This window comes from Vigna unguiculata, chromosome 4, assembly GCF_037176805.1.
Source record: "Vigna unguiculata cultivar grain cowpea cultivar isolate G323 ecotype 2 chromosome 4, ASM3717680v1, whole genome shotgun sequence".
NCBI classification, from domain to species: Eukaryota; Viridiplantae; Streptophyta; class Magnoliopsida; order Fabales; family Fabaceae; genus Vigna; species Vigna unguiculata.
In genome coordinates, this window is record NC_140795.1 from 2684203 (window position 1) to 2709187 (window position 24985).

The 24985-nt window shown below is 27.0% G+C and overlaps 1 protein-coding gene and 1 long non-coding RNA gene across 2 annotated transcripts; one reads left to right on the forward strand and one right to left on the reverse strand.

The window, feature by feature from the left end:
* The first annotated feature begins 1912 nt into the window (after positions 1-1912).
* LOC146886639 (protein DETOXIFICATION 16-like) lies at positions 1913-6891 on the forward strand. The gene is made up of 8 exons (XM_085672278.1): positions 1913-2232; positions 4244-4788; positions 4897-4983; positions 5108-5164; positions 5288-5526; positions 5756-5874; positions 5965-6051; positions 6636-6891. The coding sequence occupies exons 1-8, from the start codon at positions 2035-2037 to the stop codon at positions 6708-6710; spliced, it is 1407 nt and encodes a 468-aa protein (XP_085528404.1). The 5' UTR covers positions 1913-2034; the 3' UTR covers positions 6711-6891.
* Positions 6892-9563: 2672 nt separating this feature from the next.
* On the reverse strand, positions 9564-10555 carry LOC146886640 (uncharacterized). The gene is made up of 2 exons (XR_014994155.1): positions 10096-10555; positions 9564-9667 (listed from the first exon to the last, which is right to left on the reverse strand). It is a non-coding gene; the product is annotated as an uncharacterized LOC146886640 (long non-coding RNA).
* Between the last annotated feature and the right edge of the window lie 14430 nt (positions 10556-24985).

The window sequence follows — 24985 nt, forward strand, 5'->3', positions numbered from 1 at the left end:
AAAAAGTTTAAAACGTTAAATAAAACTTGTTTAAAATACTTCAAAATATTTAATAATATATTATAAGTTGTTTAACATACTTTACAACATTTAATAATATCATTATAACGTGTAATATAGCTTGTTTAAAAATTTTAAATATTTAATAGTAACATTAATAATTTGTTGAAATTGATTAAAATAGTTTAAAACATTTAATAATAACATTATATTTTGTTGAAAATAGTTTGAAAAGTTAATAATAGCATTATAATTAGTTGACTCATTGAAATCTTTTTTAAAAATTTAATATAATTACATTACATAATGTAATATAACTTGTTTAAAATATTTTTAAATATTTAATCATAAGTGAAAAATATTATAATATTCTATAAACACAATTTGGTCATAAATAACTTTTCAGAAGTAAGTCAAACATTGACGGAAGGATGTAGTAATTATATTTTACGTTAATAATTGTTGAGATATTTTGTTGAGCACCTCTAAGATTCTATTTTTTATATTATTTTATTTTTGGTTGTTAAAAAATTATATATTACACTAATAATTGTGGCTTCATTAATTCATACCATTCTTACATACTGTTCAAATTTTATTTAATTAGTTATTACCATAATTGTGTGAGTGAGACTAATTTATTAAATTAAAAAATTTGTGGTATAATATATATATATATATATATATATATATATATATATATATATATATATATTAATATATATATATATATATAACATAATTAAAAAGAAATTACAGGAAAATTTAATTAAGGTTGAGTTTCGGGTCAAAAGATATTCATTTCACGATTACAAATAATAATAACAATATTTTAATATGTTTATTTTATTTTTTAATTTAAAACTTTAATATGTGTTATTATATTACGGATTAAATATGTTTTTGGTCTCTCAAGTTGCAGTGAAATGTAAAATTGGTCATTCTTTAAATTTTTTGACTAATTTAATCTTCATCTTTAAAAATGTATGAATTTAGTTCTTTTAACCAGTTTTTGTTAAGTTTATTTGACGTTGTAAGTGTATTTCATGATAGTATTTGAATTATTTATATCGTTTAATCTAATTTTACTTAAATGCTAACTCAAATAATATCATAAAATGTATTTAAAATTTCAAATAAATTTAACAAAATTTGATTAAAAAAACTAAATTCACATATTTTTAAAGATAAAAAATTAAATTAGTTAAAAATTTCAAGAAAAAACTAATTCTAGATTTTAATAAAATTTGAGAAACAAAAATATATTTAACCATGTGTTATTAAATAGGTGTATTTATATTTAAGAGGTGTGAAACTATTATTTTTTTTTCTTTTATTCATTTTCCAGCTCAACTATGCCACCGCAGCATTTTCGAAATAAGCAGGGCCACGAACCCGCTTTTCCATGAAGCCACGATTCCATGCAAAGAACCAAAAAGCTGTTTTTTTCCTCTGTTTTCAAAAAGTTTCTGAAGATGTCTGTTTCTAAATTTAAGGCTTTCGAATAAAAACATGCAGCAATTAATGTATGAGGTATTCTTCCAAAAAATTATATTTTTAATTAAATTGACTCATCTTTTTATTACTTTAACTCATATTTTAATCATTTTTAAATCATCATATTACACAATTAAAGAAAATCAAAATAATAATTAAAATAATAAATTAAAAAAATAAATTAAACTATCAATATCCATAAAAAATTGTTACTCCTTTTTATCTTTTACAGAAGTTTAGATTTAACAGATAACACTCCCCTTTAAGACCAAAAACGCTATCACGATTCAACAAAAGATTACTGTAAAATCTGAAATTTCAGATGACTTATTAAGTATTTGTAGTCATGAAGTTATACAGAGTCCTGAAAGTAAACAGTACATTAATGTTATTAATTAATGTATTGACATCACAATTTAATAAAAGCAAATATTTATTAATTTCTGAGGATACGAGAATTCCGTGTTTCTCTCTCAGTACATAAATAATGTTGTGTTGGGGAAAGTTGTGTTGTGTGGGAGAGTGGAGAAAGAGAGAATGGGGTTATGGAAAAAGGAGATAGCAGAAGAATCAAAGAAGCAGCTATGGCTGGCAGGTCCTATGATATTTGTGTGTGTGTTTCAGTTCAGTTTACAACTAATCTCTCTTATGTTTGTAGGTCATTTGAATGAGTTGTTTCTGGCTGCTGTATCTCTCTCTTCTTCCATTACCAATGCTTTTGGTTTCAATGTCATGGTAAGTTTCCACCATTTTCTCTCTGTTATACTTTACCAACTTGTTGCAGAAGCTACTCTGATATCAGATTTTTACATGCATATGTCATATATGGAACTCTTCTTTCTCAGCCACCATTTTAGTTTGCAGTGTATTCTGTCTCTGTTGAGTTTTCATGTTTTTATTTTTGTTGTGTTTTCAAGATACATCATCGATGATGATTACTCGTTTTAAAATTTTAAAATATATTAAAAAAAATTAAAATATTAATACAGTATATCTTTAATACTCTAGAATGAGCAGTATAGCATAGAAAGTCCATTAAAGAATCTATACTCATCCTGTTATCAATTATATGTGTTCAAACACGAGTTCTTTTTGCAATTATAGATTTACACAGGTTGCTAAGAATCTGGGTCACTTCATGAATATGAGTTTGATTTCATTGGGAGAGATCACTTTTTCTATTTTAGATAATAATAATAATATGATTTTTACTTTTTTTTTTAAGTAATTTAGTATGAATTATTGATTAATATATCATTATTTTTTTCTAAAAGAATTAACGATCTATGTTAAATCCGGTTAGAAAACAAAGAATAAGAATCAAAGAATGATAATCATAGTATAGTTTTCCTTCTATTTTACTTTCTTTTTAAATAAGTAAATAAATACAAAGATAAATAATTTTTTAATTTTAATAAATTCTTATTTTTTTTAATTTTGTTATTTTTATTTCTACTTGCTGTAAATAGTAAAAGAGCAATTGTAATTTTAAAATTTTAGTATAAATCTTTCAAAACAATTCACCACTAAACAAATAAAGAGAATAATTTGAATAACAGAAATCGAGTAAAACTGTAATTATTATTATTATTAAACTCCTGTAATTTTTAGGTTGGTGTTTGTTGAGAACTCAAACATGTTATTAATGTCTTGTTGCTAATAAGAATGTCTATTTTCAATAAGAATGTCTGTTTTCTAGGTTGTTCTCGTTAACTAGTCAACACCGTTTCCCTATTTTGATGTGCATAATTATTAAGGTTGTCTCCGGGTTGATTTCTTTGTTAAAATAAGAACACTAAACTTGGTTAATGTACATAGATTGTTTTAATTTAGGGTTTGACATCTCAAACGAAATCAAATTAAATTTCAATTTACAAAGAATATAATACTTTAATTTTATGATATTAAAAACTAATAAGTATATAAGTTCAAATACACACAGGAGTGTAAATAAAATATGAATAATGATATTTTAACCAACTTTTAATCTATCATTTCAATTATTTCTTAATTATCTATTTCAATTTTTTTTTTGTAATGGTATGATGTGATGATCAAAGGACGATTGAAGTGGTGAATAAAAAATTGGTCAAAAAAAGTCAGTCAAAATATCATTATACATAAAATATACTAGCAATAGTTTGATGTTAGTCCTTCTAAAAGTTAAAATTGGATGTTTTGTATGAATCTTGACAAATTTTATGAATTTGATATGACCTCTACTTACATACATGGCTGGACTAAGTTTGTAAATAGAAAAAAAACTTTTATGCAACTTAGATTGCTATAGATATTAATCAACTCATATTCATATTTTTAACCTAAAACTTATAGATTTCTTTTATATATTGTTCATATTAATATTTTTTCCTCATAAACTTACAATTTCACACTTAAATTCTTTACATTATTAATTTAAATTTGTTACATTTCAATTTGAATTAATATAATGATTAATTCCTCTAATATCAAATAGAATAACACATATTTTAAATTGTCTATTATCTTTAGGACAAATGTTATTTGACACTATTTAACAAATTATATAAAGGTGAAATAGTTTTAACAAAAGTTAACTTTTATATTTTTAGAAGAAAAAGTAAATAATAGTGAGAAATAGTGTTAAATGGTAGTAAAAAAGAGAATGATGTCAAAATATCAGTTTCCTTATCATAATTATTATACACTATTTCTTCATCTCATATATAATGTTAATATTTTTCACTTGATGATTCACTTTGTTTAGATGGGTTTGTCAAGTGCATTGGACACATTCTGTGGCCAAGCCTATGGAGCAAAGCAATATCACATGGTTGGTGTGCACACTCAAGGAGCCATGGTGGTTCTTATCCTTATTAGTATACCAGTGTCCATTATTTGGGTATTCTTAGAGCCTATTCTAATCCTTCTTCATCAAAACAAAGAAGTTGCAGCACTAGCTCAACTCTATGCCAGATATTTGATCCCAAGTCTTTCTGCCAATGCTCTTCTTCGTTGCATTACCAAGTTCCTACAAACCCAAAACATAGTCTTTCCTATGGTCCTAGCCACTGGCTTAACTAGCTTGTTGCACTTGCTTCTATGTTGGCTTTTCATTCAAAAACTTGATTATGGTATTAAAGGATCTGCCATTGCTATTTGCATTTCAAATTGGTTTAACACCATAATCTTTGCACTTTACATTCGATTCTCCCCTTCATGCAAACAAACTTGGACTGGCTTCTCTAAGGAATCACTGCATAACATCCCAAAATTCCTCAGACTTGCTCTTCCTTCAGCTGTCATGGTGTGGTATGATCTTGTTTTTTGAACCACAACTTTCTTTTATAGAATGTATCAACTTGCATTATATCATTATGTTGCAGCTTAATTATGTTATATTGTATCATTATGTTGCAGCTTAGAATCATGGACGTTTGAAATAATTGTGATCTTGTCGGGTGCTCTTGCTAATGCGAAATTGGAAACTTCAGTTCTTTCTATATGGTTAGTTTTTCTGTTGATATCTGAAGTGCTAAGCTACTGTATGTTATTATATTTTTATCTTTCTCATTTGAAACCCCACTTTCTTCCCTTCTTAATCATCAACTATATTTCTTTTTTCACCCAGTCTTAACACATCTGGTATATTTTGGATGGTACCATTTGGAGTTAGTGCTGCTGGAAGGTTAGTCTTTCTTACAAAACTGCATTGTTTATATTATATTCATTAGTTTTCAAAACATGTTTAAAAATGTCTATGTTATTACCATCTATGTAATGTTGCAGTCACATGTTACCTTTTAAACAGTACAAGGATCTCAAATGAATTAGGGGCTGGTAAACCAAAAGCTGCATATTTAGCAGTTAAAGTCACCATGTTCTTGGCCCTTTTGGTGGGGCTTGTGGAATTTTCAGTGCTAATGTCGTTATGGAAAGTTTGGGGGCGTGTTTTTACCAATGTGCATGAAGTGCTCACATATGTGATTTCCATGATGCCAATTGTTACAAGTGCTGCCTTTGTAGATTCAATTCAAACAGCATTTCAAGGTATTCAATAAGTTCATTCAATTCAAAATTTCCATTTTTCCCTTCCAGTGTTCATTGAATATTCAGGAATTGGATTAAACTGGTTCAAGGAAAACAAAGTAATCTCATCCAATGCCATCATTTCTCTTACTTATTACCATCATATTACTAACTCGATCTCATTTAAACTTATCTAGACTTCTGCATAATCAAATTATAGAATGTGAACTTTTTCAATAATTGTGAACAGGTGTTGCTAGAGGATGTGGTTGGCAGAAACTTGGTGCATTTATCAATCTAGGATCTTATTACATTTTAGGTCTTCCTTTTTCGGTTGTCTCAGCTTTTGTATTCCACATGAAAGGACAGGTAAAATTGATCATTAAACTCTTGAGAAGAGATCTTAAAGTAAATATTAAAACTAACAAATATTAATGTGTTGATTCTTCGTGAGTACAGGGGCTATATTTAGGGATTGTATTAGCACTAACTGTGCAAGTGGTGTGTTTTCTTCTGGTCACGTTACGCGCCAATTGGGAGAAAGAAGTAAGTTGTCCTATCTTCAACTCAGTATTTGTATTAATTATGGATATTACGTTAAGAAGTTAAGTTAAGTCTAATTCAGCTCTACAAAACCGACTTGTAAGATAAGGTGAAGTTCGCATCCCACTTATATATCATGAAATTGTCTTATCTCTAGTCGATATGAAACTTCCAACATATTACGAGAGATAGAAATACGATGCTGAAAAAACTTGAATGATTGCGCATCTGTAAAATCTTACGAAAGATAGAGTTAAGTAATGAGACAAGACCAAGGAGAAAATTCTTATACATACTCCTAAAAGATGAAAGTTTTTTACACCTTTAGATAGATATTGCTATCTCTTAGAATGTGCTCTATCTCTAAAAGTTGTTGTGATGTCTCACTATGAAGCAAGTGTGTTGCAATGTCATATATTGAAGCAATTATTACTGGTCAATTGTGCATCTTATTAATATTAGGAAAACTTTAAGAAAAAAAATGTAATTTAAGATAAATTTAATGTAACTAATTAAACTAATTAGTTTTCTTAATTTGATTCTTTGGTAGTTGTTCCTTAACTAATAGGAGTTTGATAATTGTTCAGGCAAAAAAGGCAGCGGCAAGAGTAGGAGGCAGTGGAGTCCAAATTGAAGACCAAAATGTTCATACTTCTTCATAGTTCAACAATCTTTTGTACTAAGTAGAGCACCTGCCTTGAAAAATTAATGTTGCTTAATTATATGAATCTCAAACTTAGCATCAATGTACTCATAGAACAACCACAATTACCTTTGCAGCACACTGTCAAAACAATAACCATGAGTTTTTTGAGAAGCTATGATTCAATTTCTTTTAATATATATTTTGTTGCAAGAAAATAAAATAATATAAAATGTTTGAAGAAAAAAGAAAGTGAGTAAAAATTATATTCATTTGCCGAGAAGAAAGTAACATTAAAATGAAAAAAATGGTAAAGTAATAAATAAAATAAAATTAAAATAACATTTGAGGTGGAATATGAGACTCTCAAAAATCCAATTGTTGCTTCATAGTGAGAGAGTTCCAAGTTACAAAGAGAAATAAGGAGATTCATCCGCAAAAGTTTTTCAAAGCTTTATTATATATTGAGTGATGTAAAAGAATTTAGTAAGTACATGTAACTGTTTGTATGTTATATTTATAAGTTCATGAATGAATAAATATAGATATGTTAATCAAGTTCTATTACTTGAAATTTTTCTGAAAATGATAATTATCATATTTATATATTCAAATTCTTTTATTAGAACAATGTCTTAAGTTTCGAATTTTTTGAGAATTTGTTCCGAATATATTGACATTCAAGCATTTCGGGTCGAGTAAATACAATTACATTTTATTTTATTATGGATATAAATAAAAGAGAGAGAGTGTTTTATACTTTCTATTTCTCCTAATAATTGATTTCTAACTTGCTTTCCACTTTATGCCATGACATTATATAGATATTTCACTTTTTTTTAACTTTTTTCTGCATTATTATAAATGACCAATTGCAGTTCTCTCACGCAACTTTAATACAGTTTGTCTGTTTTGGATGATTTTTATTTTTTTATTCTCATCTTTTTTTTTTTTGACTTAGTGTGAATTATTGATTTTTTTTTAAAAAGATAGTAGTATATTAATCAATGATCCACACTAAATCACATAAAAAATCAAGGATAAAAATCAAAAAATGGAAGTCATAGTATCATTATCTATTTCGAATGATCAATGTTGCAGCAAGCAAGGTTAATCTAAGGTTTTGTTGGGATTGTTTATATAATATTCATTATGCAAACACATATGACATGTTACCTCTCAAACAATACAAGGATCTCAGATGAATTAGGGACTAGTAGACCAAAAGTTGCATATTTAGCAATTAAAGTCACCATGTTTATAGACTTTTTGGTGGGGTTTGTGGAATTTTCGGTCCTTATGTCGTTATGAAAACTTTTGTGGCATTATTTTACCAATGTGCATAAAATGCTCACATATGTGATTACATGATGCCAATTGTTGCAAGTTATGCCATTGTAGATTCAATTCAAACAAGATTTCAAGGTATTGAATAAATTCATTTATTAATGAGATTTATTACACCATTTTTCACGTTAGACAACCGCTAAACAATGTAATCTGAAATTAAAAAAGCGTGTCCTAAACTTTAGACAATAATTTTGTAGACGTGAAGAATATGACTGTAAACTTAGGATATTGATATAATTTTTTTACCAAGGTCACACACAATTTAAAAAACCATTGTCTTATAATATTAGAATATACACACATTAACAATTTTGTAATATTATAATATGTCACACATTTTTAAATGTTATTTATTGTTTCAGACAACACATTTTTAAATTTTGCTTGTTTTTCTTATAGACAATTAAACACATGCAAATCCCATGAAAAATAATACTCAAACTTCCCAAATTACTTACACTGTGACTTAGCCAAAAACTAAAACATATTCAACTATTTTTTTCTAAATTTAATTTTTATTTCATTTTATCAGTAGTGACGCAATAGTTAAAAGAAGTTTCTCTATAATGATTTTCTTTTGTGAAAAATGGAATGTGCAGTGAGAACGAAAAATTATATAATACTTTACAATTATAACTTTTAGAAATTTAGGTGTTGTAATTTTGTTGTTACAATGTTATATATTTTTATGAAGATTATAGTTTTTCTTTTCTTTATAAAATATTATAAATCACTTCTTCCCTTACAAAAAACATTTTCTGCATCAGCTGGTTGTTATTATCCATATCATTTTTATTAAAAGTCTTAAATAATTACTTGATACAGTAATTAATTTTGAGACTCTTTCATCTCATAGATTGGTCTTCTCTCCTTGTCATTAAGTCCTCACAACCTTCCACACTTAAGTGGTTACAGAATAACAACATTAGTACATGATAAGAACATGTGTAGTTAATTATTTACAAGAATAATAAAATCACGTAAACAGTTCCTTAAATATTGAGAAAAAGTCAATAAATTTTCTAACGTTACCAATTAAAGCTTTTATTTATTTATTTTCGTATGAAGAATGTCAATGCAACCTATATTATTTTTCAGTTTTCTAATGGACAATTATTAAGAGGAAAATTATTGCAGGTTGTACAATTATCCTCTGACGGAGATCAGGTGAGCCAGATCGCAATCGAATAAATTAAGGCGCATGAATTTGTATTACACTCTTAAGTAAAAGGAATTGCGTCCTGACTAATAGTTATAACTTTTAAGTTGTATCACACTCTTATGTAAAAAGAATTACTTCCTGACTAATAACTATAATTTTTAATTTAGTGGTAAGCGTTAGATCGTTACATTCTTTCCTTACTTTCTGAAACAACTATCGAAAAACAATACTTTTTTTTTACAAAATTAATTTCATAAACATGCATGACAGCATCTCCATCTAAAACTGCTATAAGAAACATCAACAATGCTTTAAGAATGAAAACTATATAAGACAGTAGTAAATTAGCATACACTGAAATGAAAGTTCAAATCATTAGCTTGTTAAACAAAAATTAAACCAAGGTTCTGCACAAACACAGCACTCCAGAAGAGCATGCATTCAGCCAAAATCAACCACGATGTCTACAAAAGAAATTGATCAGTGCCAAATCCCCCAAGAAATACATATTATACACTTTGAGTGTAAACAATAATTTCTCTTTATGTTGAATGACAAATCAATGTTAACATCCAGTTTTCCCCACCATTACTTTGTGAAGCGTGAGGCAAGGGCTCAAGAAAAAGCCCTCAACCAAGCATCAAGCATCCATGAAGAGATACAAGTTCTGTTGAATGCTGAGAACAAAAAATTCAGAGCAAAGGGATCCAAAGAGTACGGTTACTTATTTTTTTAATCTATGATAGTTACTTTCAACTCTCTTGAAACTACTATATAAATGAGATGCTTCTTATTGTTAAATCGCTGTCACTGTTACGTTCTTCTTCCTTTAAAAATCAACATAATCATAGTAGCTTCATGCAGACAGAGAGAGAAGGAAGGAATGACATACAACCGAAGCTGATACGCACTGTTTTTTCTCAATGTACTGATGCAACCACCATTAGAATATTTCATCCAGGTTGCTAAAATTCTAGATCTAACTTTCTTTTTAAATGTGATCTGTCAGCACTGCAGAACAAGAGATAAAATTAATCAATTAGATAGCACTACAAATTTATGAACTTAACTTACCATGAGCATGAAACCAGTAGCATTGACAATTGAAGTAGAGAGAGATACAGCAGCAAGAGGCAATTCACTCAAATGGCCTACAAACATAAGAGATATTAGTTGTAAACTGAACTGAAATACAGACACAAATATCATAGGCCATGACAGCCATAGCTGTTTCTTTGTTTCTTCTGTTATCTCCTCTTTGGATAACCCCATTCTCTCTTCCTCAACTACAGAGATCCTACTATGCTCACAGACTAATCAATATTTAGTTTTATTAGATTGTCAATAGCACATTGATTTGAAGAGTTCAAATGTAAGATGGAATTAAATAATAAATATATTTCAAGTGGATTATGACTTGTGGTTATAAAATAAAATTTATTTTACATGCAAAATATTGATAAAATATTTATTAATAATTTTTTATCTTTGTTATATTTTTTATTATCAAATTTTGTTATATTCCTAAAATATTGCAAAATATCTGTAAAATAATATTAATTAATATATTATAATATAACTCTTTATTATTATATTTTATTATCTTTATAACATTACTATAGAATAATCGATTATCTAATATAATTAAGATATATAATAATTTATTATCTAATATTTCATATAATAATTATATTTAAAATATAATATTTTTTTTATTTTATTAATGATAATGAGTAAGATATTTTATAAATAAAAAAATGATGTAAGATTCAATAAAAAAATATAATACCAATGAAATTTATTCATGATTGTAGTAGAATAGGATAGGATATATTAAGTGGACTATGACTTGTGGTTATAAAATAAAATTTATTTTACATATAAAATATTTATATAATATTTGTGAACATTCAAATTCATCCGGATAAATAAAATGTATTTTTAAAATTAAAAAATAATAAATAGAATAACCCACACTCTCTCACACACATCATTGATTGACTCTCTCACTCACTTCACACACATCACTCATTCACTCTCTCACTTACATTATTCAGGTAACACACTTTACTCTCTCGTCTTTTAAACACACATTCAACGTGCTTTAACACCTATAGCTATTTTTTTTTCTCATTATGATACACTTTTTGGTGTGACAATCCAAAATTTTCATTCTTCCAACCAACAGTCACAGTAAACAAACCCATCACCACACAAGCAACTACCAACAACTCAATCATCATTTCTCTCTCCATCGACACAATTGAACACGCAAAATTGACCGAACCAACACCAATCTTTCCTTCTTCATTTTTTTCACATCCACTAAATCTCAATCACATTCACAAAGTCCAGGCTCACACACCAACATATCCATTATACACTATCAACCAACACCATTTCCTTCGCCTCTCCCATTCTCGTTATCATCCATTCACCGTCGGGTCCCTCCAACACTAGTCACCACTCCAACATTTCCAGAATACAGTACAAACCAACACAGAGAAAAAGAGAAACAAAAGAAGGAGGAGAAAACAATCGCCGGCACCAGCACCAGCACCGCTGCCGGTGAGTCGGAGCTTCGAATTGAGATGCGCGACAGCGGCATGGTGTCGTGCCATGGTTGCGAGCCCTGATTCAACGCCAAGAGTGAGAAGTTCGGGTGACGCCGATGGAGGCTCTGACTGCGACGGACATCGCCGGCGATGGCTTTCGCCGATGGGGCTGCTGCGTTTCGCGCATTCCACGGGAGGGAAGGAGGATGATGCCGCTGCAGCACCGACGACGCCTTCTGTGGTGGCCAGCGACGTTAATGGGCACTCCGGTGACGAACGGCTTCGTCGGCGACGAACGTGGTACGTGCGGTGGCTGTAGCTGTTGTTTGCATCTGTGGTAGTCTGCGGTGGTGCTTGGTGGGAGGACGTCCCATGCTGCGTGAAGGGGAGAAGAATCCTTTGGGGTTTTCTGCAAAAGACAGAAGAAAGGGCTTCCTAAACCTATCATTTCTTCGTGCACCCCTTGGTTTCATCTCTTACACCTCCTCATTTTGTATTTTGTATTGGCTTGTTCATGTGCACCCCGTCGTATTTTGTTAATCTACACCCCTGTTGACTTTGTTTATTGTTTTAGTTGTGTTTCTGTGTTTACTCGTTGCACCCTTACTTCCATTACACACACTTCTCAATGCACCATTTTTTTCTATTCTCACACTCCATGTTATTTTTCTTTTTTTTTTTCTTTTTCCGTTAATTGAACTGATTCTTAAATTTTCAAACAAGCACGTTTTAAAAAAAAATAAAATAAAAATATATTTTAAAAGTAATTATAAAAATAATAATTTTCTTTATAAGATAATATAAAAAAAATTATAAAACTATAAATGAAAAAAATAATTAAATATGTTTTGAAAAGAATGTAATCATCCTGGTTGTCTTAGTACTTATAATCTTTTTCTTTATATAATTAAATACGTTTTTAAGGATATGACTACTCGTGTAATGGTATTAGGGATGGCAACGGGGCGGGGACGGGTTTCACTATCTCATACCCATCTCCGTAAAAAAAGTTCATCCCCATCCCCATACCCAAACCCAACGGGTATCAAACTTTTATCCCATCCCCATCCCCACCGGGTAACGGGTATAATCTTATACACATACCCGTACCCGTTTTCTTACTACTTTAATATTAATTTTAATTAATTTTTATAAAATAATAAAAAATTATGGTAAAGGAAACATAATATTATCAAATATTCAATATTAAGAGTATGGTTATTTTTTCGATATCAAATACTTTGAAATAAATTATAATTGCTTATATTTTATATTAGAATACCAAATAAAATTTAATGAGAACCAAAACATTTATTAAATTTGCAAACATTAATGAAACCTAGTTGATAAATTTTAAAAATATTTTTAAAAAAATATAAAAGGAAAAAAAATTCTTAAAAAAATATAAAAGGAAAAAAATATTTAAATTAAAATATATTTTAAATGTTTGTTTACTTCAATTTTTTAAATTATAATGAATCTATTTTTTATACACTAATAAAAGTTATAATACATCATTTGATTAAAATAACGCAAAGAACAAATAATAAATATAATAATAAAATTTTAACATAAATCTTGTATCTTTTAAACCACAATATATGTTGGATGGTGGTAAAATAATATTCATGACAATTACATTAAATTTTTATATTGTAGTAAATAAAAATTATTTATACAATTATAGTGAAAAAAATTAAAGTATGATTGTAATGAGTTAGAAAATAAAAAATAATTAGATAAAATTTAATAGTATTCTACATGATGAAAATAAACAAAAAATAAAAATATAAAAAAATTAACAAATGTGTGTCTTATAAACAATTTGGAGAGTATTGGAAGGAATCACACAAATGAAAACAAATATATAATTAAAGATATGATAAGATGAAAAATATCTTAGAGATCTAAGAAAATTTTTCAAATATCAACATATATACTCAATGTTTGATAAAAAAAATGACAAACAAATAATAAACATAATAAAATTTTATCATAGATCTGGTATTTTTTAAACTCCAATATATGTTGAATGGTGATAAAAAAATATTCATGACAAGTACATTAAATTTTTATATTGTAGTAAATAAAAATTATTTATACAATTATATTGAAAATATTAAAGTATGATTGTAATGAGTTAGAAAATAAAAAATAATTAGATAAAATGTATCGAAATAGTATTCTATATGATGAAAATAAACAAAAATAAAAATATTAAAAAATTAACAAATGTGTGTCTTATAAATAATTTGGAGATTATTGGAAGGAACTGCACAAAGAAAAACAAATGTATAATTAAGGGTATGATAAGACGAAAAACATCTTAGAGATCTAAGAAAACTTTTCAAATATCAACATATATACTCAATGGTTGAGAAATAACAAAAATTATTTTAGCGAAACAAAAGAGTTCTTCAAATGAAACAAAAATTAATAATAATAAGTAAAGAATTTTTTTTTATATTACCTAGTAAATGAAATGTTTATGCTATTAAACACTTAAATTGAAAGTATTAAATATTCTCATGTGAAAGGAAAATATACAATAAAAAAATATTAAAAAATAATAGAAATATTCAAATGTTAGACATAATTTTTTTTTAATTGACATACATCATTTTAACATAATTACATAAATGTTGTGATAAAATAAAAAATATATTGGAGATGCGAAATGAGTTTCATGACAAACCAAATATTTAGAAGAAATAAAAAATAAAAAGCATCCTCATTTAAATTATTAAAATATTTACAATTAATTAAGTAACCCTATATATATATATATATATATATATATATATATATATATATATATATAGGGTTACTTAATTAATTGTAAATATTTTAATAATTTAAATGAGGATGAGGATATGGCGGGGATGGGTATTATGGCGGGGATATATTCATCCCCATCCCCATACCCAATTGAAAAAATCGGGGATTCCCCATACCCATACCCATACCCAGTCAATGCGGGGATTCCCCGTCAAAACGGGGACGGGTTCGGACAATACCCACGGAGACGGGTTTGTTTGCCATCTCTAAATGGTATGTATCCTCCTGGTATTTGGTTCCTCTCTTTTATTCAAAACTATTAAAATTTTTTTTTTTTATTTTTTTTTTCTGTCTAATCGATCGTGTCCGATTAAAATTGATGTACATATTTTTTATCTAAAACTTTAAAATAATAGATTTATAATCTTTATCTTTATATAATACTTTAATTTCTTAATTTTATTAAATATGAAATTTAAATTATTTCAAATATTTTTAATAATTAATTTCAGCATGCGTACTTTTGCCTTCCTAAACCATCTTGTACATAAAAAATATTTATTTTAATCTCCATTTTTAATTACACAAAGGTCAAACATTATTAGAAAGTACACACGTAAGAGAGAAAACGGGAAGTAGAAACTGAAGTCCATTCCAAAGGGTGATTAAACATTTCCTAGTACATAGGAAAGATGCATGTAGTTTCTTGCATACGGTATTATATTATATTAAACATTTTTTTTCATGTAGTGTTAATGAAGTTGAAAAAAGCAATATTATGCAAAATTCTGTAGTTGACTAGAACACACTTTACTGGTGTACTTGGACAAAAAAATATAGAAATAACTCAAGTGAATCACACCAGGAAATATATGTTAAAGAGAATTTTCTTTTATTTGCCAAATTGAATAATTTAATAATCCTCCTAGTGATTAGGTTATGTACCCCCATCTAATTTCTTTCCTGTCATATTTCCTGTCATAATATATATATATATATATATATATATATATATATATATATATATATATATATATATATATATATATATATATATATATATCAATTGTTTATATCTTAAGTGCTTCTTTACTATCAATTGTTTTAATTCTTATAAAGACTCTATCCTTGCCAAATTAAGAAATCGCATTTAAAATGTTGAGTGCCTACAAAACCTTTTATGGTCACACAAAAATTATTTTATATATAGTCAATGAATAAACTTTTTTTTTCTGATAATTTAATATCTTGATTTTTCAGACAAATAAGGCTGCTGTAAGGGTAAAAGGCAAAGGGGACCAAGCTGATCTACATTAGCTTTTAAGTCACCCAAATGGAACTTAACTTAATGAATATAAATTTTGCTTTAGTATCCAACATTACCAAAAGTATTATTTGTGGCACATTTTTTGTGTCATTTTAGTATTTTAGGGTTTTTTTATCACAAAATTGTAAAATAGGGTATGTTGATTTTTTTTAAATTGGGTCAAACGGTTATGGGGAGGACGACATCAAAGTGAAATTGTTCTTTACCCGACCGGTTTCATTTAAAAAAAAAAAACAATGTCGTCGTTGGAGACGACGGTTTTGGTTTTAAATGAAAAGTGAAGTTGTCCTCTAAGACTTCACTTTTCGCTTTTTTTATTTTCTTTTTTTATTATTTTTTTACTTTTATTTTCAAAATTTTCACTTTTCATTATTTTTCTTTTTTTTTCAAATATTTTAGATTTCATTATTTTTCTTTTTTTTTTCAAATTTATCATTTATCATTATTTTTTCTTTTTTCAAATTTTTCAGTTTTGATTATTTTTCTTTTTTTTATTTTAAAAAAAATTCAGTTATTAGTTTTATGTATTTTGTTAAAAATCATTAATTATGAAAAGAAAAAAAAAAATTGAAGAAGTGAAGTTGTCATATTAGAGGACGATTTCATTTTTTTCACCACACACAAAACGTTCTTACAGAGAAAACATTGCTTTTAAAAAAATATAAAGATACCGGCTGGGTGGAGGACGACTTCACCTGTAATGTTGTTCTATACCCTGACGACTTAATCCTTCTTGGCAAAAAAAAATGTACGAATCTATTTATACAAATTTCACTTCAAATAGACCTCAAAATAAAAATAAAAAAAACCCACATTTTTGTTTATGTTGTTGTTATTGATATGTTGGGTTAAGTGGAAAAGAAAATTCGTTGGTAATATTACATATATTGATATTAATTAATATATCATAAACATGGACGTTTGCTGATAATATTACATATATATGTAGTTCTGTCCATTAACATGCATCATGCATATACATGTGCATTAACGGTAACAGGACTACATCACTTACACGAAATATATATAATTAAGATGACAGAATACATGGACGTTTATTGGTAATACTAGACATATAGTTGTGTCCATTGGCATGCATCATGCATATACATATGCATCAACAGTGGAGGATCACGTCCTTTACTACATCAGTACATGACATATATATATATATATATATATATATATATATATATATATATATATATATATATATATATATATATATATATATATATATATATATATATATATAAGATGGGATAATACATGATGGTGGATGGATGCATATGCATGGGTCAGTTGCATGGGAAGGGTTGCGTGGTGTTGAATCCACAAATGAGGCGTGTAGTGTTGAAGACAGCTTGGGGTGTTGAATTGGATCCTTGTGCAACACGGTTTAGTATAGGGCAAATGGTGGAATTAAGTGATGTGCTTAAGACATTACAAGGGTTAGGAATCCCCATGCGTAAAAAGCTTAGGAGTATCCGAATGAGGTCAGTAAATGTTGGATTGTTCTGTGAGCTAACCATGGAAGACGAAAGAAGAAGAAAAAGAAGAAGAACAAAGGTAGTGGATTTTGTTGTCTCACCCATTTTCATATATAGCAGATTCAGAAATCACACCTTCATGCTCTCAACTTCATTTGCAACACAATTTATAGATCTAACACTTCTGCCTTTTTACATCACAAAATGCTGCTTCAATTGAAATATTTAATGCAAAGGAAAAAAGAAAGGTCAAAGAGAGAGAATAGATAAATGAAAAACACTTATTTTGACAATTTTCTTTTATAATACGAGCTATCATTTTTTAAGTAATTTTTTATTTTTTTTATTTTTTCATTCTCAATATTCTAAAATCATTTAAAAAATAACACTATATATTATAAAATAAAATTGTCAAAATATAATTCTTTTATATAAATATAGCATACAACAGCATACAACCAAAAGTAAGCATAAAGTCAGTATTTTTACTTTCATCTCGCATAACTCGTAGTTTCTGCGAGTCTTTCATGCAATAAGATGGATCCCGTAACACAATAATTTTTATCATATTTTAGATTTTAATTCGGACATAATTCTTCTATTTTATATTCTTTTATTATTATTATTTTACTTTATATTTGAATTTTTAAATCAGTTATCTTACTTCTATCTAGTATTGATTAATATTTTATAATTTTTTGGTAGCTTAACCAATATAATTTATTTTCATGTTTCCTTGTTCGTAAAAAATTTAACTTTGACATATTTATGGTATAAAGTTTAATAGTCTTATGTTTGCTTAATTTATTTTAATTTTATTGTGAATAATATACTCATGAAGTACGATAAACATGTGAAATATAAAATATAAAATTTTATTGTTATAAGTATAATGTTTTTTAATATTTTGTTTAGCGAATTAGTCCTTATGTGGGTATAATCCAATAAAATTAACTGTAATTCTTATGTGATGTAGGTCAAAATGGGACAAATCAACCCATATTATCATCCTTGAATAAAATAAGAAAAGAAATTAATTTCTTTTAAAGAAAAATAGATCAAAGAGAGGATGGATTTAATGTTTGGATGTTATTTGGTTTAAAATAACTTAAATAACGAAATTTTAATACAGTACATATATAAATATTAAACTTAAGTCACATAGATATTATTATATTAGCAACATTATTCATTTTGAACCATTCATAAATTTTCTCTTCTTTAATTATTTTATCCTCACACCCGTATTATCTCTTTACCCTGCATATCTATCCAATAATTGTTGGATTCACACCGATCATTATGATGAAGTCTTTCAAAAATTTAATTCTAAAAAAAAAATCACATGAGTAACAGATCTAACACTCTAAGTCAGTAGAGCAAATCAAGTGGTATTATTGTATACTCTCAATTACACACAGGTTTATCATAGAACAACGGTTAACATATTTAAATATATGAAATTAGGAGACAAAATATTTTTTTTAAGTACATAGTAATAATTTAAAAAAAAAATCAAGGACACACCTACACATATTCACTAACAAAAAAAAAACTTATAATGTCACTTATTCAACATTAGAAGTCGAAAAAACCAACATAAAAAATTATCAGTGACATTTTTTTCGGCGAAATCTCTTCATTGTTCTTCCTCTTTCTCGTTACATACGTAAAAAACTTCATCTTCAACTCATTCGCTTCATGTTAACGTTGTGGTTATCGTTTGGGTTCAAGCTTTCTTTCTCTCCGATTGCATTTCATAAAGGTTGATGTTTTCTCATCTTCTTTCCTAGTTTTAGAGTTTTGTTAAATAACTAGAATGTTCACATATTACATATTGGTCTTAGACTAAGAGTTGTGATGGTGAAAAACTTCAAAAAGTCATAAATTTTGCTATGAACCTCAAATGGAGATGCTTCAAAAACAAAAGTTATTGAAAATGAAATGACGAACGTGTTTGCCAATACAAAGGGGATTGGGATTTTGGACTTTTTAAAAATTCATTGTTTAAATTTTATTTTTTTGTATTATTTTTCACCAATTTTTTTAATACCTTATAGCTTTATTTGAGATACTTAGAGCACTTTGAAAATCTTGAATATATTTTGTGATTTTATTTTATATTGTATATTGATTTTTCATGAGTTTAGTGTAGAAAACTATTGGTGAAAATTTTAAAAGACAAACCTACAAATTGACGTTTGTTATTCCTACAACAAACGTTGGTTAAAATTTATTACAGATTTTGAACACATGTTGATCAATGTTTGTTTAGAGATAACAGACGTCAATTAAACAGGTTGTCAGACCTTCAAAAACCATCAAAAACTTAAAATACAAGATGTTAAAAGATTATTTTGTGTTGGTGTATACATGTAGATGCAGCAATGCATGTATTCCTATTAAAAATTGGTTGAATTCTATTTCTGTTTAAAAGTTAACAATTGAATTAAATTTAGAAAAAAAAAAGGTTTTAGAAAATAAGTATAAATGATTCCCCATCATTTTATATCAATAAATAAATTAAAATCTCTTTTTAATTTAAAGTCAAACGAACTTAGAAAGTTATTTTTATTTTATTTATTTTTAGCTTAAAATATTCTTTTAAATTAGTAGTTTTCCGGTAAAACAAATTAAAAGGTTTATTTTTATTTAAATTTATCTTATCATGTAATAGAATAACCTTCTTAAATAACAAATATTGTGTAAAAGTATTACAAAACAGCAAATTTAAAAATATCAAATTATTTTCATTAATAAAAATTAAATTATTAGTAATAATTTGTAAACTATACACACATGCCGTGAAGATAATGGATCTATTGAATGAGACTATTTAAGAAAAAAAAAGTTTATATAATTCAAGTGAAATTATCTTCTACCAAATACACCTAAGTCAAATATGTGATGATTCTATTTAAGGAAACACTTATGGCTGACAAAATTGCCGATCGAACACGGTGTTGTTAAAGAGTGCTTTATTAATGATGTAGTTTTTTTTTTTTTCATTTTTAAAATTTGTAGTTAAAAAGAATAGTATTTTGAAAACGTGTGTGTAAATAAGCGAAAAGAATTATAAAAGCTAATGAGAGAGTTTTTGTTATGAGGCTCTTTTTTTCAGTTTTCAGAGTTTTTTATGGAAAATGAGTTTGGTTTAGTTTTTGCCTAAAAGGAGAAGCAAATTCCAATAGTAGTATACCAAGTTTGAACTCCGTTTTCTAAAAACAAGGTCCAATAATAAGAGAAATTTGAAGTATACTATTTATTTTGTAAGAAATAATTAGTTTTTTTTTTAATTTATTGGAATAATTTTTGATTAGATTTATCTTACTTTATCAATCAATGTGGGGTTTGGCCAATTGATTCAAGTTCAATAATTCAACTTTAGTGGGATGGAAGTTAAACCAATGTTATAAAATTATTATAATACAGTTTAACTTCTAAAATACATATATAAATTAAGGATTAAATATATTTTTTATCTATTAACTTTCTGTGTAAATTGAAATTACTTTTCTTTTGAAATTTTTTACCAATTCAGTTATCCTTCTTTATAAATGCGTACATTTAGTCATTTTACCCAAATTTTGCGAAGCTTATGTAATGTTTCAGATGTGTTTCTCAGCTAATGTTGAATCGAAGATGTGTCAAACGGTATAAACAACTTAAATCCTATCATGAAATACGTTGAAACGTCAAATAAACTTAGTAAAATTTAGTTAAAATGACTAAATTCATACATTTCTAAAGTTGGAGGACTAAATTGAATCAAAGTTTCGAGGAATAATTAATTTCCATTTTCATTTGAAAGATAAGAGACGAAAAATATATTTAACCCATAAATTAAATATATGTATTTAAATTAAAATTTTATAATATTTATTATTAATCAGCAAAACACATTTGGTTTGGTGTATTTACATTTTTATTATATTAAAACAATATTATTTTATTATTTTGCCATTTTTATAAGTAATTAATTGAAAAATATAAAAATAATACATATATATATATATATATATATATATATAAATTTTTTGTAAAAATAATAATAGAAAAGTTATGTCATGGTTATTTTTAAAAACAAAAGTTCTTTAGTTATTTGAAAATAAAGAGAAGTTATTTAATTGTTTTATTAAAGATAAATTGTTTTTTATTTATTAAAAAGTAAAATTATTTAATTAAAGGATGATACAGAAAATTTTATCAAATAGTGTATTTTCTTTATTTAGTGATATAAATAGTTTTGTGCTTAAATAAAAATAAAAAAGTTAAATTAAACTTTATTTTTCTTAAATCTAATATACTACTAAGTGTTTTTTTTTTTCTAATTGAATCAGTTTTTAAAAAATATTAATTTTAACTAGTTTAACCAGTTTTGAACCCTATTTTTATTCTTTAATAAGTTTTCTTTAGGTAGATTTTATAATTTATTTTTAATCTGACCAGCTCCAATCAAATCTGATTTTCTAAACAAAGAGTATTTTTTTTTTCTCTGATATTAAGCATATTCCATTTTTAATCTGAACTAAAACATAAGCAAAGAATTTGGACTCTTTTTTTTAATCATCCATATCTTTCATTAACACTAATTATTTCATTTTTGACTCCAATATCTTTCCTTATTCATACATAAATATCCATTAAAAGAGTGTTATTGCTAATTAGTTGAATATGTTTGTGACCATTTAAGTTTCAAAACACGAATTAATAATGAAAAAAAAAAGGATACAAACATATTTAACACAATGAATAATTTCGTAGTAGTTGCCACATTATTGAGGACATCTTAATTGGAGAAAGTCAATGCTAATTAATACACAATAACAAACACAATTCTCGTTGTAATTAGTCATATAGTTGGTCACATTTGTAACAATATCTTCACAATTATTGTACTAACTCCATTGTAAAAATATTGATGTTTTATGAATTCCAAATTTCATGGAATTTTTTTTTTCACGTACACTTCTATTTAAAATAACAATGTGTGTTGATAAAATAAAGGGTTAAATATGTTTTTGTCTCTCAAGTTTCAGTAAAATTTGGAATTAGTCCATCTTTAAAAATTTTGACCAATTTAGTCATTCATCTTTGAAAATACGTGAATTTAATCCTTTTAACTAAATTTTTGTTAAGTTTATCTAACATTTCAAATGCATTTCATGATAGCATTTGAATTGTTTACACCGTTTAACACATTTTCGCTTCAATGTTAACTCAAATATTATAATAAAATGCATTTAAAATGTCAAATAAACTTAACAAAATTTTGTTAGAATGATTAAATTCACGCATTTATGAAAATGAAAGATTAAATTAGTATAAAGTTTTGAAGAAAAACTAATTTCAAAATTTACTGAAACTTAAAGGATAAAAACACATTTAACCCTAAAATAAACAATAATTTTTTTAGTAGATTAAATCTATCAATTACGGATGAAGTTTGAACTCTTTTCATCCAAACATACCGTCCAAATGGGTGAACTGATTTTCGAATAATTTTGCAAGTTTTGTAATCTGGTGTCATATTAGAAAAAGTTCAACTTATCTATTTAGTTTATTCAATATATCTCAGATTAAAAAAATTACAGAGATTACATGAAAGATCTTTAATAGTTGTTTTAAAAGTTAAAATAGTGATTTTTTTTAATCGGATAAATTTTATCAATTTATTAAACATGGCAGAATTTGAACAAAAAGTTCAAAAAAGTCAAACTAGATTTTTTTAAAATAAATTATTATTTTTTAATTATTATCATTTTCATTTTCTCTTTTCATTTTCTTGACTCAAAGCAAATATAAATATTATAATAATATATATAAAGGTGTAACATAAAGTTAATTTATCTTCAACAATAATATATTAAGGGTTTAATTACTCTTTTGATCTTTATTTTTGTCCAAAAATGTCAAATTGATCCTTCAATTTTTTTAAGTTTGAATTTGATCCCGGTTATTAAAAAAATGATGCAATTTGGTCTTTTTCGTTAAATTTCTTGAAGCGAATTGATGACTGTTTCTCAACAACCATTTCCCAGCAAGTGTACTGGTATGTAGTAGTATCAACAAGTGGTATCCAGAGGGATTTAACAAGTATATTGGTAGTGGTAGTTTGATTTTTGGGTTTTATGTTTGTGATAGAGAGTGCAAGTAAAAATATATAGTAGTTATTAGACAGATTGAGTGGAGTAGGGGCTATGAATTAATTTCATCTCATCTTTTTTTACTACATCACTACAATCTTGTTTTCTTACTTTGCAAATCATTCAATATCCTGGGAGTATTCTTTCTATGTAGATCTAGGTTCATCCCTGGTACACTAGAACCTAAGGACTTCAAACCCAGTATGATTCAACTCCTGGTAGAATGAATCATTGCTTTAATGTACAAGACTTTCACCTCTAGCATCCCCTTTAGCTATTGAATCAACACTAATAGAAATATGATGATCGATTGAACCTTAGTTTGATATCACTTTTTCAACTCAATTCCAACCAGTGAAATAGGATGAGTCGTCAATTCATCCACACAAGTTGAGATCAATCTTCCAACTCAAATCAAACCCGTGAAATAAGATGAGTGATCAAGTCATCATTAAGCATAAATCAAACCATAAACAATTGAATGAAAGCAAAGATAAATACCCAAGAAGTAGAAGTGAATAGAATCAGAACTGATTACATCAAACTTAGACACGAGGGAGTTCAGCTACTCATAGAATATTACAATGCAATTCCAACAACATCTACACATAAGATCTACACTAAAAGCATCTCCCTCGTGCCTCACAGACCCTATTCTATCTTTTTGCTACACTGTAGAGCCTCTAGTGGATGCTTGAAATGAGTACCCAAGGTCTTTCTTTATAGAAATTTTTGGGCAGTGGTCAGCCCAACTTTTGGCGCTCAGTCATGCACCGCCTTAAGTGTTAAGCACATTATCTTGTGGCTCAACCATGCACTGTCTTAAGTGCTGAGCACATTCTCTTGTGGCTCAATCATACATCATCTTAAGTGTTAAACACCATTTTGTTCTAGCTCAGCTCCAAAATTCATATTATGAATCCTTCATTGACCGCCTTACTAGAGCTCACCCATGAATTTTGGGGCTCAGCTGCATCATTTTTAATTCTTCAAGAAATTGCTACAAAATCGTCAAAAATTCATCAATTTCTTATTTTTCTTCTTTTTAGTACCTCATTCTGTAATTATAAGCTAAAATGGATTGTTTATTTACAAAATATAATCAATTAAAGCATGATAAGTGTCAAATTTATATGAAAATTTATGTATTCTAGACACTTATCACAAAACCCCACTTTAACTCTTTGTTTGTCCCCAAACAAAGCAAAACAAAATTAGTTTGTACAAAATGGGTCAAAATAATTTTTGCATTAGTTGGCCCAAGAACTAATATCAAATCTCAAGGCATTGCTCATAATATTAAACGACGTCCATTCAAACTATCAAAATACAAGTGCAAAAATCATTAAACAATTTTGAACACAATTTCTCTCATCAAAATTCGCATTCAAGTGCAAGAAATTCTCCTCCCCAGTTGAGTGTTTCACTTGAGGCAACCTTGCAAGCTTCCACTTAGTTTTGTATTTTTATTTTCAATCACTATGTA

Coding starts and splice junctions, on each gene's coding strand:
- LOC146886639 (XM_085672278.1), top strand. CDS start 2,035: ATGGGGTTATGGAAAAAGGAGATAGCAGAAGAATCAAAGAAGCAGCTA. Junction 5,527..5,755: donor AATTCAAACAGCATTTCAAG/GTATTCAATAAG, acceptor AATTGTGAACAG/GTGTTGCTAGAGGATGTGGT. Junction 5,875..5,964: donor TATTCCACATGAAAGGACAG/GTAAAATTGATC, acceptor TCGTGAGTACAG/GGGCTATATTTAGGGATTGT.